This window comes from Microcaecilia unicolor, chromosome 11 (genome assembly GCF_901765095.1).
Source record: "Microcaecilia unicolor chromosome 11, aMicUni1.1, whole genome shotgun sequence".
Lineage (NCBI taxonomy): Eukaryota > Metazoa > Chordata > Amphibia > Gymnophiona > Siphonopidae > Microcaecilia > Microcaecilia unicolor.
In genome coordinates, this window is record NC_044041.1 from 102608802 (window position 1) to 102624961 (window position 16160).

The 16160-nt window shown below is 51.8% G+C and overlaps 1 protein-coding gene across 3 annotated transcripts in view; it reads left to right on the forward strand.

The window, feature by feature from the left end:
- Positions 1 to 16160, forward strand: part of LOC115480740 (scaffold attachment factor B2-like) — a 205543-nt gene that overhangs the window by 85031 nt on the left and 104352 nt on the right. For all 3 annotated transcript variants that reach the window (XR_003943860.1, XM_030219611.1, XM_030219610.1), the window contains exon 12: positions 14231 to 14322. Coding sequence is in view for 2 of the 3 variants with exons in the window: in XM_030219611.1 (XP_030075471.1) it covers positions 14231 to 14322 (92 nt within the window). In the remaining variant the exon portion in view is untranslated. The remainder of the gene's footprint in view (positions 1 to 14230; positions 14323 to 16160) is intronic.

Genomic DNA, 16160 nt, shown 5'->3' on the forward strand with positions numbered 1-16160 from the left:
GGTGATGATGGTTGTGGTGGCCTCCCTCAGCAGAAGGGTGTGCTGGTTCACCCTTATTTGAATGACTGATTTGAGCAGAGTCAGAGGCGAGTCATGCGGTGACAACCAAGTTGGCACAGCTCCTCTAGCATCTGGACTGGATGGTAAATTTGAGAAAGAGCTCTAGTTCTGAGCTGGTCTCTGGAGTACTTGGGAGTGTGCTTTGATACTCGGGTTGAAAGGGGGTTTCTTCTGAGTCTCGGGATTCTGAAGATCCTGTCTCGGATCTGGCCCCTCCTTCAGGCTCGGTGCCCCTCAGCGTGGGATGTTCTTCAGGTTTGGGGGTCCATGGCAGCCACCATAGAGGTGCTGTGTGTGCAACCCCACAGGCGGCCTTTTCAGGCGGCACTGTCAGTGCGGTGGTCTTCACAGTTGGATCCCTCTTGACGCCTGTGCTTGAGGCACCCGGTGCATCAGTCTTTGGTGGTGGCTTGACTGACAACATTTGAGCTGGGACATGCCCCAGACCCTCCAGATTGGATTCTGATGATCACGGATGCCAGCCTGTTGGGTTGGGGTGTCCAGTGCCTGGGACAGGAAGTGCAGTGGCGTTGGTCGGCAGAGTCATCTTGATGGTCCATTTGACTGGCTTTGTTGAAGTTTCAGGAGCTGGTGCATGGAAGAGATGTCTGTGTGATGTCTGACAGCACGGCAGTTGCTTATGTCGATTGGCAGTGGAGATTGAGTCTTCCGCTAGTATATGAGATGGCTGCTCTGGCTTTGGGCAGAGCAGCATCTGCAGTTAATGTCATCTGCGCATGCGGCAGGAGTCCACAATCTGAAGGTGGATTACCTAGGTTGTCATCTGTATGCAGGTGAGGGACCTGCTCCCTTCACTTTTCAGCTCATTGCCTGTCGGTGGGGCCCATCAGTCATAGACCTCATGACCATGGCTGGGAATGCCAAGGCGGCTCTAATCTTCAGCTGCAGAAGGGAACTCTTGGCGGAGGGGCTTTGACATATTGGCTCAGACTTGGCTGAAGCGTGGGCTGCTGTAGTCTTTCCTTCGTGGCCTCTCAGGCACATTCTGAAATGCATTCAGTTTTTTAGGGGACGTGTGGTGTTTGTGGCCCCAGACTGATCTTATTCGCTTGTGGTGGAGAGCCCCCTACTTCTTGTAGAGGGGATAGCCTGTTCCTCCAGGGTCCTGTTCAGATGCCAGATGTAGCTCAATTCAAACTTTTGGCATGACTGTTGAGCGGACTAGATTGCTGAAAAAAAGATATTCACCTGGTGTGGTTCACATACTGTTGAATTAGAGGAAGCATTCCATGTCCTTGATGTATGTCTGAGTTTAGTGGATTTTTGAGGCATGGTGCGATGAGCATGACATCCTTCCTCTTTGGGCTTCCATGGGCAACTTAGATTTTCCTTCAGTGTGGCTTGGAAAATGGTTGCCTTTCCCTTCACATGTATCTAGCTGTGCTGGCGTGTTTTGGGGGTCCAGTTCAGGGGCAATCACTTGCACTGTATCTGGATGTGTGTTGTGTTTTCTTCCAGGAGTTAAGCATTTGTGGCCTTCGTTTCGCCACATGGTTTCTATATGGGATTTGAATGTGGTGCTGTCGGCCTTGGTGAGGGCGACTTTTGAGCCCGTTGCGACAGGCTTTACTTAGACCTTTCACTGAAGGTGGTGTGTTTTGCCTTTCTTCTGCTAGGCATATCTTGGATTTGCAGGCTTTGTTGTGTAGGGAACCATTTCTGGTTTTCTCTAGGGAGAAGGTTTCTCTGTGGCCAGTTCTTTTTTCCTAAAGTGGTTGCTCATTGTATCAATCAATCTGTTTCTTTTCACTTCTTTTCGAGAGAGAAACCTCCACGGGAAATCTTGCTTCTCTAGCTTTGCAGTGCCTTGCAGACATTTCTAGAAGGAGTTTCGAAAGACAGATCAGCTGCTTGTTCTGTTTGAAGGGATGCATAAGGGGGAGGACTCGTCTAAGGTCTCTATTGCCCGTTGGATTAAGGAGGCTATTGCTTCTTCATAATTACTTGCTGGCAAGACAGCGCTACCAGCATTGAAGCCTCATTCCACATGGACACAGGCTTCTTCCTGGGCGGAGCAGTCTCTTATTCCTCCACTGGCTTTTTGAATTGTTGCCACTTGGTCGTCACTTCATTCGTTTGTGAAGCATTAAAGCTGGATGTTTAGGCATGGCAGGGCGTTTCTTTTGGAGTGTCTGTGTTAGCTAAAGGCATTTTTCACCCTCACTGCTTGAGAACTTCCCAATTTTCAGCAGTGGTCTTGAGTAGACGATAAAGGAGAAATTAGATCTTACCTGCCAATTTACTTAAGTCTCTCCAGACCATTCCTGAACCAAACCCCAGTATTTAAGTTTGTTTCGTGTCGGGGTGGTTCTGGAACTCCACTGGGTCTGGTCTCTGCTTACACTCAGGTTTTTTTTGCATTTGTCTCCAGACTAGCGGTTTTATCTGTATGGGTGCTCCCTATCCCTCTTTGGTCTTTGGGGGTTTGTGTTTCAGTTATGATCACAAATTCTTGGCTTTTTTCAAAATTCTGAGGGGGGAGGGTTGCACAGCTCTTTTGTAATGTCACTAATCAGTAGTTCTCAGTCTCCCTTTGCTGGTGGGAGTGCATGCTACCTATTAGTTGGGAATGGTCTGGAGAGGCGTGTAATCTAATTTCTCCGAGGACAAGCAGGCTGCTTGTTCTCACGACTGGGTGACGTCTGCGGCAGCCCCCACCAACCGGAAGAAGCTTCGCGGGCGGTTCGCACGCAGGGCACGCCCACTGCGCATGCGCGGCCGTCTTCCCGCCCGTGCGTGACCGTTCCCGCCAGTCTTTTCTTTTCCACGCCTGGAGAGAGTCGTGTTTACCGCTCTCAGCCCGGGAAAACCGTCGCGTTGTTCGCGAACCTTTGTTATTTTTCAGTTCCTTCGTTGCGTGTTCCCCAAAAGCTTTTTTCTTTTGTTAAAAAAAAAAAAAGAGAACGCGCTGTGTTTTTTCCCTGGTTTTCTAGCGGAGGCGTCGCGTTGCGGCCTTGTGGCCGCGCGGTCGAGTTGTTTTTCGAGGTGTGATTTTACCGCCACCATCGACGACTTTGATTTCGCTGACGCAATTTTTCCGTCGATGTCCTCGAAGGTCCCGAGTGGATTTAAGAAGTGTGGTCGGTGCGGCCGGCCTATCTCGCAGACCGACACCCACGCTTGGTGCCTCGGGCCGGAGCACGATACCAAGTCGTGTACTTTGTGTCTTGGTCTCCGGAAACGGACTCAAGTTGTGAGGCAAGTTCTTCGGGACCGTCTTTTTGGAACTTGCGCCGGCCCCTCGACGTCGACCTCGACGGCATCGGTATCGACGGCCGGCTCTTCGGTACCGGTATCGATGTCCGCGAAATCGGCACCGATGGCATCGACCCCAGGAGTGTAACTGCCTCTGCTGCTCCGGTGACGGTAGGGGTGAGAGGCCGCGTGGGCAGTTGGCCCCGGTCACTCCCTCTGCTCATGGCCCTCGGGACCGAACCCTGTCTGACCCGGCCCCTCGAGACCGAGGGGGATCGACCTCCTCCTCCTCCATTCCACCTGGCGCCGATGACGGGCACCGCAAAAAATCAAAGAAGCACCGTCATCGGTCGCCATCGATGCATCCGGCCCCCGGCGCCGGAGAGGAGGACGCCGAGTAAGCGTCAGCGTCGAGAGGAAAGGTCCCCCTCGGTAGTGGAGGTACCGACGCGTCAGGGTCCCAGCACTTCGGTGCAGTCTCCTGGACCCGAGCAGCTTCCGGCACCGACGCCTCTACCGGCCCCCCCGTCTTTCCCGGCAGCGGGCCTGGACGAGTGCCTCCGAGCCATCCTTCCGGGGATCCTGGAAGGGCTGATGCGCCAGGCTGTGCAGGCGCCGGGGGTGCTTGCGCCCTCGGCGCCGTTGACTGTGGCGCCGGCGAGCTCTAGCCCGGTGCCGAGGCCTTCGACGCCGCTTGCGGCGCCGGTCTCAACAGCCACGCAGGTGGAGTCCCCGTCGACGTTGATGGAGGGAGCTTCGTCCCCGCCTGCGCGGGAGTCCACCGCTCGACGACACCGAGGCCTCGGTGCCTCGACGTCGAGCCGGGCCCGGTTGAGGACTCAGCTGCATGAGCTTATGTCCGATACAGAGGAAGAGGCCTCGTGGGGGGGGGGAGGAGGACCCCAGATATTTCTCCTCAGAGGAGTCTGTGGGCCTTCCCTCCGACCCCACGCCTTCACCAGAGAGGAAGCTCTCGCCTCCTGAGAGCCTCTCCTTTGCCTCCTTCGTCTGGGATATGTCTATTTGCATTCCCTTTCCCGTGGTCTCTGTGGATGAGCCGAGGGCTGAGATGCTCGAGGTCCTCGACTATCCATCACCACCTAGAGAGTCCTCCACGGTGCCGTTGCACAATGTCCTCAGAGACACTGCTTCGGAACTGGATGCGACCATTATCTAATCCCACCATCCCCAAGAAAGCAGAGTCCCAGTACAGAATCCACTCAGACCCAGCGTTAATGCGGCCCCAATTGCCTCATGACTCGGCAGTCGTGGATTCTGCTCTCAAGAGGGCACGGAGTTCGAGGGATACCGCCTCGGCGCCCCCGGGGCGGGAGTCTCGCACTCTGGACTCGTTTGGGAGGAAGGCCTACCAATCTTCCATGCTCATGACCTGCATCCAGTCTTACCAGCTCTACACGAGCATCCACATGCGGAACAATGTGAAGCAACTGGCGGACCTGGTTGACAAGCTCCCGCCGGAGCAGTCCAGGCCTTTTCAGGAGGTGGTCAGGCAGCTGAAGGCGTGCAGAAAGTTCCTGTCCAGGGGTATATAGGACACCTGTGACGTGGCATCTCGTGCTGCGGCCCAAGGTATAGTGATGCGCAGGCTCTCATGGCTGCGTGCCTCTGACCTGGACAACCGCACCCAGCAGAGACTGGCCGACGTCCCTTGCCGGGGGGATAACATTTTTGGCGAGAAGGTCGAGCAGCTGGTGGACCAACTGCATCAGCGGGAAACCGCCCTCGACAAGCTCTCCCACCGGGCGCCTTCAGCATCCACCTCAGCAGGTGGACGTTTTTCCCGGGCCCGGCAGGCTGCGCCCTATGCTTTTACCAAGCGTAGGTACACCCAGCCGGCCCGAAGGCCTCGTCAGGCACAGGGACAGCCCCAGCGCGCTTGTTCTCGTCAACAGCGTGCGCCTAAGCAGCCCCCTGCGCCTCCACAGCAAAAGCCGGGGACGGGCTTTTGACTGGATCTATGGGAACATAGCCGCCCTCAAAGTGTCCGTACCGGACGATCTGCCGGTCGGAGGGAGGTTAAAATTTTTTCACCAAAGGTGTCCTCTCATAACCTCCGACCAGTGGGTTCTCCAAATAGTGCGGTGCGGATAAGCCCTGAATTTGGCCTCCCTGCCACCAAATTGTCCTCCGGGAGCTCAATCCTTCAGCTCCCACCACAAGCAGGTACTTGCAGAGGAACTCTCCGCCCTTCTCAGCGCCAGTGCGGTCGAGCCCGTGCCACCCGGGCAGGAGGGGCAGGGATTCTATTCCAGGTACTTCCTTGTGGAAAAGAAAACAGGGGGGATGCGTCCCATCCTAGACCTGAGAGGCCTGAACAAATTCCTGGTCAAAGAAAAGTTCAGGATGCTTTCCTTGGGCACCCTTCTGCCAATGATTCAGAAAAACGATTGGCTATGTTCCCTGGATTTAAAGGACGCATACACTCACATCCCGATACTGCCAGCTCACAGACAGTATCTCAGATTCCGCCTGGGCACACGGCACTTTCAGTATTGTGTGCTGCCCCTTGGGCTCGCCTCTGCCCCACGGGTGTTTACAAAGTGCCTCGTGGTGGTTGCGGCGTATCTACGCAAGCTGGGAGTGCACGTGTTCCCATATCTCGACGATTGGCTGGTCAAGAACACCTCAGAGGCAGGAGCTCTCCGGTCCATGCAGTGCACTATTCACCTCCTGGAGCTGCTGGGGTTTGTGATAAATTACCCAAAGTCCCATCTCCAGCCAGCCCAGTCTCTGGAATTCATAGGAGCTCTGCTGAATACTCAGACAGCTCAGGCCTTCCTTCCCGAAGCGAGGGCCAACACCTTGTCCCTGGCTTCCCAGACCAGAGCGTCTCAGTAGATCACAGCTCGGCAGATGTTGAGACTTCTGGGTCATATGGCCTCCTAGAACCTCGTTCTTGCCCTGCACAGAACCTGCTTGAATACCTTCTGCACTTATCAGAGTCTGGCCTCAAGACCAACTCAGTAAGGAATCACCTTATTGCGATTAGTGCTTACCATTATAGTGTGGAAGGTAAAGCCATCTCTGGAGAGCCTTTAGTCGTTCGATTCATGAGAGGCTTGCTTTTGACAAAGCCCCCTATCAAGCCTCCTGCAGTGTCATGGGATCTCAACGTCCTCACCCAGCTGATGAAACCTTTTGAGCACTGAATTCCTGCCATCTGAGGTACTTGACCTGGAAGGTCATTTTCTTGGTGGCAGTTACTTCAGCTCGTAGGGTCAGTGAGCTTCAAGCCCTGGTAGCTCATGCTCCATATACCAAATTTCATCACAACAGAGTAGTGCTCCGTACCCACCCAAATTTCCTGCCAAAGGTGGTGTCGGAGTTCCATCTTAACCAGTCAATTGTCTTGCCAACATTCTTTCCCAAACCGCATACCCGCCCTGCTGAACGTCAGTTGCACACATTGGACTGCAAGAGAGCATTGGCCTTCTATTTGGAGCGGACACAGCCCCACAGACAGTCCGCCCAATTGTTTGTTTCGACCCTAACAGGCTAGGGGTCGCTGTCGGGAAACGCACCATCTCCAATTGGCTAGCAGATTGCATTTCCTTCACTTACGCCCAGGCTGGGCTGGCTCTTGAGGGTCATGTCACGGCTCATAGTGTTAGAGCCATGGCAGCGGCAGTGGCCCACTTGAAGTCAGCCACTATTGAAGAGATTTGCAAGGCTGCGACATGGTCATCTGTCCACACATTCACATCACATTACTGCCTCCAGCAGGATACCCGACGCGACAGTCGGTTCGGAATCTGTTTGGGGTTTAAATCCAACTCCACCCTCCAGGACCCGAATTTATTCTGGTCAAACTGCACTCTCAGTTAGTTGTTCTTCGTAGGTCAATTTCTGTTGTTCCCTCGCCGTTGCGAGGTTAAATTGACCTGGGTTCTTGTTTTGAGTGAGCCTGAGAGCTAGGGATACCCCAGTCGTGAGAACAAGCAGCCTGCTTGTCCTCGGAGAAAGTGAATGATACATACCTGTAGCAGGTGTTCTCCGAGGACAGCAGGCTGATTGTTCTCACCTACCCTCCCTCCTCCCCTTTGGAGTTGCGTTTCATCATTTTTGCTTGTCATTCAACTGGCGGGAACGGTCAAGCACGGGCGGGAAGACGGCCGCGTATGCGCGGTGGGCGTGCCCTGCGTGCGGACCGCCCGCGAAGCTTCTTCCGGTTGGTGGGGGCTGCCGCGGACGTCACCCAGTCGTGAGAACAATCAGCCTGCTGTCCTCGGAGAACACCTGCTACAGGTATGTATCATTCACTTTCTCCTACTCTGAGAGAATGGTCATGCAAGAGTGGTCCTCCCCAGACTCTGTCTTCCTCTTGTCTTCTTCCCTGAAAGATCTCACGCTGAAGGCGGTGTTTCTGGTTGTAATTTCATCAGCATGCCCTATTTTGGAGGTGCAGGCGCTGTCCTGTAGGGAGCCTTTCTTGAAGGTGTGTAAGGACAAAGTGGTACTTCATCTGGTTCTCTCCTTTTTGCCCAAGGTGATCTCAGTATTCTCAGAGGACAAGCAGGCTGTATTAATCTCACAATTAGGTCGATCTGCACCGGCCCGGGAACCAGCATTCCAAATAGTAAAAAGTTTGCTGGAGCCTTGTGTGCTTGCACGTCTGTCTGTGCATGCGCTGAGTTCCTTGCCGCGCTCCTCAGTTTTTTCTTTTATGCAAGGAGCAACGGAATCTCTGTGGCTGCTCTGTGCCCAGGAACGAGCCTTGACCATATTTTTGCGAGTTTCTTCATATTTTTCTTAGTTTTTCATTAGTTAATTTTTTTGTAGTTTATATTCCATTGCGGCCGCTTTTAGGCTGCTCGGCCGGGTCCTTCTCTCATTTTGTACCTTTTTTCTTGACACAGTCGAGACTTTTAGCCGGTGCTGTCTTCCCTTTCATGTCATCGAAGATTCTCAGCAGCTTCAAACACTGTACTGGTGCAGCCGAACCATCCCAGGCACAGATACCCATTCGTGGTGTATCCAGTTCCTTGGGCCCTACCATAGCCCAGCTCGTTGCGCCCTTTGTCGTCGAGTGAAGAAAACTGGCTTGAGAATTTCAGAGAGAGAAACCTTTTTGGGCTCTGTCTGGTCCTTCGGCGTCTGCATTGACATTAGTACCGAGGTCAGCGGCGTTGACATCGAGGGACACATCGATGTCGAGAGTGGAGGTAGGCATGGCTGCTGAGAGGCTACGGCACAAAGTGGGAGCAGTGAGGCATCGAGCGGGTCTCCACCTGCCTCGAGGTCTCCTGCTGTGCACCCCCCCCCCCCCCGAACCGTCCATCATCGGACCCAACCCTGAGGCGATGTGGGGATTTGATGTCGGCACTGAGGAGCCTTGGTGAGATGCATCAAGTGAAGGCTAGGAAGCACAGACACTATTCCTTTTCGACGCATGGTGCTGGGAGCTCTGGAATGCTGACTGATTCAGCACCAGAGAAGCATCGCCGCTGGGAGGATTGCTCCCCCTCCATACAAGAGGTACTGATGCACTGGTCTCTCAGCAGTCTGGTTCCTGCTCCCGAACCCCAGGTGACGCTGCTACTGACTTCACCGGCCACACAGCCTTTTCCGATGGCAGCTCTCTATGAGCACATTCGGGCTTTGATTCCAGAGCTTTTGAAGGGACTGCTGCGTACGTCTGCATCAGGGTTGCTTGTGCCTTCCGCATCGCCTGCTGTCTCAGCCCTCCACCCGCGGTGAGGTCTCTGAGCTCTGTGCCGCTTGCGGCTCCGGTATGGGCTGCCACCCAGGTCAACTCTCGACGTCGATGAAGGAAGCTTCACCGCAGTCCATGTGGGGGTTGGCCCTTCGACATTGCCATCGAGACCATGGGTCTTCAGCATCGAAACAGGTTCAGTCTCGGAAGTTTCTGAGTGAAGTTCTTTCCGACACAGAGGAGGAGCGCTCGTGGGAGTCAGAGGAAGATCCCAGGTACTTCTCAGATGAGTCCTGTGGGATTCACTCTGAACCTTCCCCTCCACCTGAAAGGGACTCTCTTGAGAGCCTCTCCTCATTTTTTGTGCGGGAAATGGATCAGGCCATTCCATTCCTCGGAGACTTGGAGGATGAACCCAGGGCTGAGATGCTTGAGGTCCTGGATTACACCTCTTTACGAGCATCCACTTGCACAACTCTATGCAGCAGTTGTCAAACCCTTTCGCCATCTGGTCAGGCAGCAGAAGGCGTGTCATAAATTTCTGGCCAGAGGCGCATACACTTCTGCTGTAGGTATAGCAATGCGCTGGCTGTGTATTTCTGACCTGGAGGATCACTCGGTCCAGCAGAGAATAACGGATGTTCCTTGCTGGGAGGATAATCATTTTTGGAGAGAAGGTAGAAGATCTGGTTGACCAGATCAAGAAGCACACAGATACTATGGCTTCTCTGTCCCTCCAGGTGCCTTCTGCTACTACCTCATCAACTAGGAGTTATTTTGGTGGACCTCCTCAGTGCCCCCCCTATTCCAGGTACACTCCGGCGTCTCGTCTACCTACTCAGGCTCAGCCCCAGCGCGTTCATTCCAGTTGTGTGCACTCAAGGCCCCTGGTGCTCCCCAGCAAAAGCAAGGGACGGGCTTTAGACTAGCTCCAGGAAAGCATAGCCAAACTAAAAGTGTCTGTGCTGGATGACTTGCCGGGGGGGGGGGGGGGGGGGGGGTTAATGTTTTTTCACCAAAGGTGGCCTCTCATAATCTCTGACTGGTGGGTTCTTCAAATTGTCCAGTTAGGATACACCCTCAATCTGGAATCTAAGCCTCCCAGCACAGGCAGGTACTTGCAGAAGAACTCCCCACCCTTCTGAAGGCCCATACGGTCAAACCCATTCCACCAGGGAAAGAAGGGCTGGGATTCTATTCCAGGTACTTCCTTGTGCAGAAGAAAACGGGGATGCGTCCCATCCTAGACCTAAGGGCCCTGAACAAATTCCTACTCCCAAGAAAAGTTCAGGATAGTTTCCCTGGGCACCCTTCTTCCCATGATTCAGGAAAATGATTGCCTATGCTCTCTGGACTTGAAGGATGCATATACACACATCCTGATACTTCCAGCTCACGGGAAGTATGTTTGATTTCAGCTGGGAACGCAGCACTTTCGGTACCATGTACTGTCCTTTGGCCTACCCTCAGCTCCCAGAGTATTCACAAAATGCCTAGCAGTGGTTGTGGCATCGCTACGCCGGCTGGGAGTGCATGTGTTCCCTTATCTCGATGAATGGCTAGTGAAGAGCACCTTGGAGGACAGTGCTCAGGAGTCCATTCGGAGAACTGTTCAGGTGCTGGAACTATTAGGGTTCATAAGAAATTACCCCAAGTTCCATCTCACTCCGGTTCAAACATTGAAATTCATTGGAGCATTGCTCAACATGAAGTCAGTTTGAGCCTATCTCCCCTAGACCAGGGCAGACAAGCTTCTGTCCCTAGTCTCCAAGGTTCGAGTGTCTCGGCAGATCTTGAGACTATTGGGCCTTATGCCTCCACAGTTCATATTACGCCCATGGCACATCTGCTCAATGGACTCTGGCTTCCCAATGGCATCAAGCCACGGGGAGCTTAGAAGATGTCAACCAGGTGTCCACCGACTTTGCACATTCTCTGCAGTGGTGGATAATTCGATCCAATTTGACCATGGGGCGCCGGTGCCAAATTCCTTAGCCACGGAAGGTGCTGACGACGGATGCATCTCTCCTGTGGTGGGGGGGATCGTGTAGATGGGTTTCACACTCAGGGAGCGTGGTCCTCTCGGGAAACAGATCTTCAGATTAATCTCCTGGAGCTCCGAGCAATCTGGAACGTTCTAAGGGCTTTCATAGAACAGCTATCCAACCAAATTATCTTGATTCAAACAATCAGGTTGCGATGTACTACACCAACAAGCAGGGGGGCACCGGATCTCACCCCCTGTGTCAGGAAGCTGTCCAGATGTAGCTTTGTGCTCTCCGTCACAGCATGTTTCTTCAAGCCATTTATCTGGCAGGTGTAAATAACAGTCTGGCCGACAGACTGAGCAGAGTAATGCAACCTCACGAGTGGTCACTAAATATGGGTGTAGCCCGCATGAATTTCCTAGTGTGGGGCACCCCATCGATGGATCTTTTTGCCACTCAAACCAATCAAAAGGTCCCTCAGTTTTTTCAGGCTTCAGGCCCACAGCAAGCGTCAGATGCATTCCTCCTCCTTTAGGGGCCAGGTCTTCTATATGCGTATCCTCCCGTACCTCTGGTGGGGAGGACTTGCTTAAACTCAAGCAAGACCGCAGAACCATGGTCCTGATTGTGCCATCTTGGCTGCATCAGATTTGGTTCCCTCTTCTGGAATTGTCCTCCGAAGAACCGTGGAGATTGGAGTGTTTTCCGACCCTCAGAACAAGGGGTTGCTTCTACATACCAACCTCCAGTCTCTGGCTCTCACAGCCTGGATGTTGAGTGCATAGAATTCGCTTCCTTAGGTGTTGTGGAGGGTGTCTCCCGGGTCTGTCTTGCTTCCAGGAAAGATTCCACTAAAAGGTGTTACGCTTTTAAATGGAAGAGGTTTGTCTGGTGTGACAGCAAGTCCATAGATCCCCTTTCGTGTCTTACACATACCCTGCTTGAATACTTACCTATAAAAGAGTCTCCCTACACAAAATTGAACTTATCAGAGTCTGGTCTCCCTATACTTACCAGAGTCTGGTCTCAAGACTAACTCCGTAAAGGTTCACCTTAGTGCAATTAGTGTTTATCATCAGCTTGTGGAAGGTAAGCTTTTAGTTCGCTTTATGAGAGGTTTGCTGCTGTTAAAGCTCCCTGTCAAACCTCCGCCAGCGTCATGGGATCTCAACGTCATTCTCACCCAGCTGATGAAGCCTCCTTTTGAGCCACTGAATTCCTGCCATCTGAAGTACTTGACCTGGAAGGTCATTTTCTTGGTGGCTGTTACTTCAGCACGTACAGTCAGTGAGCTTCAAGCCCTGGTAGTGCATGCTCCTTATCTCAAGTTTCATCACAGCAGAGTACTACTACTACTACTATTTAACATTTCTAGAGCGCTACAAAGTGTACGCAGCGCTGTACAAACACAGAAGAAAGACAGTCCCTGCTCAAAGAGCTTACAATCTAACAGACAAAAAGTAAAGCATTTAAATTTAAAATATTTAAGCAGTCAAGCACAAGAGAACAGTCACAGAAGGACTGAAGATGTTGAAGGGTGGTCAGTGTGATTAGGTGTAACTCTGGTTGGAGTAGTGGGAGAAGGTGATAGAAGAATAGAAATGGGTGAGGTAAAGTAATGAGTGGGTTGATAGGGAGGTTATATAAGACATGTCACTCTAGGGGTGGGTGGGTAGAGGGGTAGGGTGGGCGGGATTAAGTCTAAAGCAGGAGAAGGTATTCTCTGCAGCCTATCTGTGAGATGGAAAATGCTCTCTGAAGCTGCTGCTATAAGTAGTCCTCCGCACGCACCCTAAGTTCTTGCTGAAGGTGGTGTCAGAGTTCCATCTGAACCAATCAATTGTCTTGCCAACATTCTTTCCCTGTCCTCATACCTGCCCTGCTGAACGTCAGTTGCACACCTTGGACTGCAAGAGAGCATTGGCCTTTTACGTGGAGTGGACAAGCCCCTTCAGACAGTCCGCCCAAATGTTTGTTTCTTTTGATCCCAACAGAAGGGGAGTCGCATTCGGGGAAATGCACCATTTCTAATTGGCTAGCAGATTGCATTTCCTTCACTTATGCCCAAGCTGGGCTGACTCTTGAGGGTCATGTCACGGCTCATAGTGTTAGAGCCATGGCGGCGTCGGTGGCTCAGTTGAAGTCAGCCACTATAGAAGAGATTTGCAAGGCTGCGACGTGGTCATCAATCCACACATTCACATCTCACTACTGCCTTCAGCAAGATACCCGACGCGACAGTCGGTTTGGGCAGTCGGTGCTGCAGAATCTGTTTGGGGTTTAGAATCCAACTCGACCCCCCCAGGCCCATTTTTATTCTGTTCCAGGCTACACTCTCAGATGTTCTGGTTTTTAGGTCAATCCTTATGTCCTCGCCGTTGCGAGGCCCAATTGACCTTTCTTTGTTGTTTTGAGTGAGCCTTGGTGCGAGGGATACCCCAAGTGTGAGAACAAGTAGCCTGCTTGTCCTCTGAGAAAGCGAAGATACATACCTGTAGCAGGTGTTCTCCGAGGACAGTAGGCTGATTGTTCTCACAAACCTGCCCACCTCCCCTTTGGAGGAGGAGTTCTTGTTTTTTGCTATTGGACATAACTTAAGTGGGAACACTCGCGCGACGGGCAGCCAGATGGCCACGCATGTGCGATGCACATGCCAGAAGGCTCTGGCAGAACTTTGTGAGAACAATCAGCCTGCTGTCCTTGGAGAACATCTGCTACAGGTATGTATCTTCGCTTTATGGGCTTACCACTGCGATGTCCAGTTGACCAGTGTTTCTTGTTTTGGGTGAGCCTGGATGCTAGGGATACCCCATCTGTGAGAATTGTCCTCGGAGAAAGCAAAGATACTTACCTGTAGCAGGTGTTCTATGAGGACAGTAGGCTGATTATTCCCACAAACCCGCCCACCTCCCCTTGCTTTTGGACTCTATATATCTATATATATCTATATATATATATATATATATATCATCAGAAAATTGCAAATCTGCCTAGGAGAATTTTGGGAGGGCACTTCTGAGAAACAGTGCTGCGTCTTCAGTTTTCAGGGTGCTAAATGTTTTGCACATTGAAATGCCTTATTCACTAAATCCTTTTTCTTGTTTCTTTACATTTGGATTATGACCTTGACACATTCGCTCCTAAGTACACTCAGTTTTTGTGCTGCTACTGTGCAGGAGGAGAAATAATTGCCTGTTATAAAATCAGCAAAGATATAATAGCGATACAATTGATCAGAATTCATTTTCCCTGTTTTCATGTTTGGTAACCTTGTGGAATGCCTTTTTTCCAGCAAGCCGAGGAACAGAAAGAACAGTTGTAATGGATAAATCCAAAGGGGAGCCTGTCATTAGTGTGAAAACCACTTCCAGGTCTAAAGAGAGAGTAAGTGTTACTAGATCTGTACCAATCATGTCGATCAGATAATTTGAATAACTGTATTTCCTGAGTCTGTGTTGTTGTGTTTCTACCAATACAGTAAATTATCTAGAGACCACGATCAGTATTAAATTTGTCTTTAAATTGGTAATCATGTGGCACCAGGAACCTTCAAGGCATATTGAATTACACTGTTAGTCTGAGGGAACTTTCAATTACATTGTGACTCAGGTTTTATAGAAATGCAGGATTGAAATTGTAGTAAAATGATTTAAGCTTGGGATTCCTTAGTAGCAATCCAGACCGGTCAAGACGTTTGGATTATGCATGCCTAACAGCAGATGGGAGATAGCACTGACTGTGAGGATTGTATAAGATCCCTGTGGAGTTCCCAGCCAGTCGGTATTTCTCAGTCTCCCAGCAGATGGTAGATGTGCAGTCTGAACCAGTCTGATAGGCCAGAGGTGGGGGGGGGGGGGGGGGGGGGGGTGCTCCTCAGCTCCTCATTCTGGAAGCCTTGAGTGGCTGATCTTTTTCTTTTTTTGCCTTTTGTGGGGGGGGGGGGGGGGGGGGGGGGGGGGGGGGGGGGGGTCCAAAAGCAGCAACAGCTTTAGCTTTGCCAAGGTGTATATCTGCTTGCTTCTCAGTAGGCCGGTGGTTCCTTGTCTTAGTAGTGCCTGAAGGGCTGTATGGTCTTTTTTTTTTTTTTTTTTTTTTTTTTTGTGGTTCTAGTTCGCATCGTGCTTTCCTTGTCCCTGTGTCTGGGCAGAGATGAACGTGGAGAGCCCGTGTCATTGCCGTGTGTGTGGAAAGCATAGTGTTGAAGCTGTGGGGGCTCCTTGTTGGCTCTCTGGAGAGCTGAAATTGGTGTTGGGATGGAATTGGGTGCCTCTCAGCCAGGGAGCTTGACCCATTCAACAGACACCCAGGAGACTGATGGCAGGTACCTCAGCGGCAGTCCCGATTTTGGCATGAACCGCTGCCATCTTGGACTCTGCCCGTTGGCTTGATTGCCTCCACAGTTGACCACAGAATGCTTCTTTCCTGCTTTTGCAGCTGCCGGGGATAGGGATGCTATGGGGAAACACCCCCACCCCCCCACACACACACACACACCATGTTCTGCTGAACGTCTCCAGGTGGACTTGGAGCAGGATATGATGGAGCTGGAGAAAAATTTTCTTGAGGACTTCTAGGACCCTGAGTAGGACCCTCTTCCAGAGGAAAAGTTCGTTGAGGACGGAGGACTTTCCCTGGGGTGGATTATACAGTGGTCTATATCTTTCATAGGGAAGAACTGAGCTCATTTCACTGTAATAAATTTTGAAGACTGGGTGGCGGTAGAGAGTGCAGCCAAAAAAGGTGGACTCTTCGGTGAAGGGTGTCTGGCTAGAACATTCCCCATTAATCAAGATATCCAGGACATGGCTCACATGTAGCGGAAGTCTCCTGACACTCTGTGTAGGGTTGTGAAACCTATGGGGAAGCTGTATCTTATCCCGGAAGGGGCAACGGATTCCCTTTTGCCATCCACGGTGGATGCTTTGATGGCTGTCACCAAGTAGACTACCATCCTGGTGGTTGGCAACACTGCTTTCAAAGATCTCCAGGACAGCAGATCGAGGCACTCCGCTGATGCAGTTTTTCTTTCTTTTCCGTATATGGGGGGTTTTGTTGCTAGGGCACTGGGCACAGTTCCTCTTGGATGCTTTGCCAACCAATCAGAGCGCTGGTTTGGGAAGTGGCAAAGCTGGAGATGGGCACTTTTTGGCAGATGCCTTGTACAATCTCTTATGGGCTTCTGTGAAAAATATGCTACTACTCGTGGTGGCCCGTCTAGCATT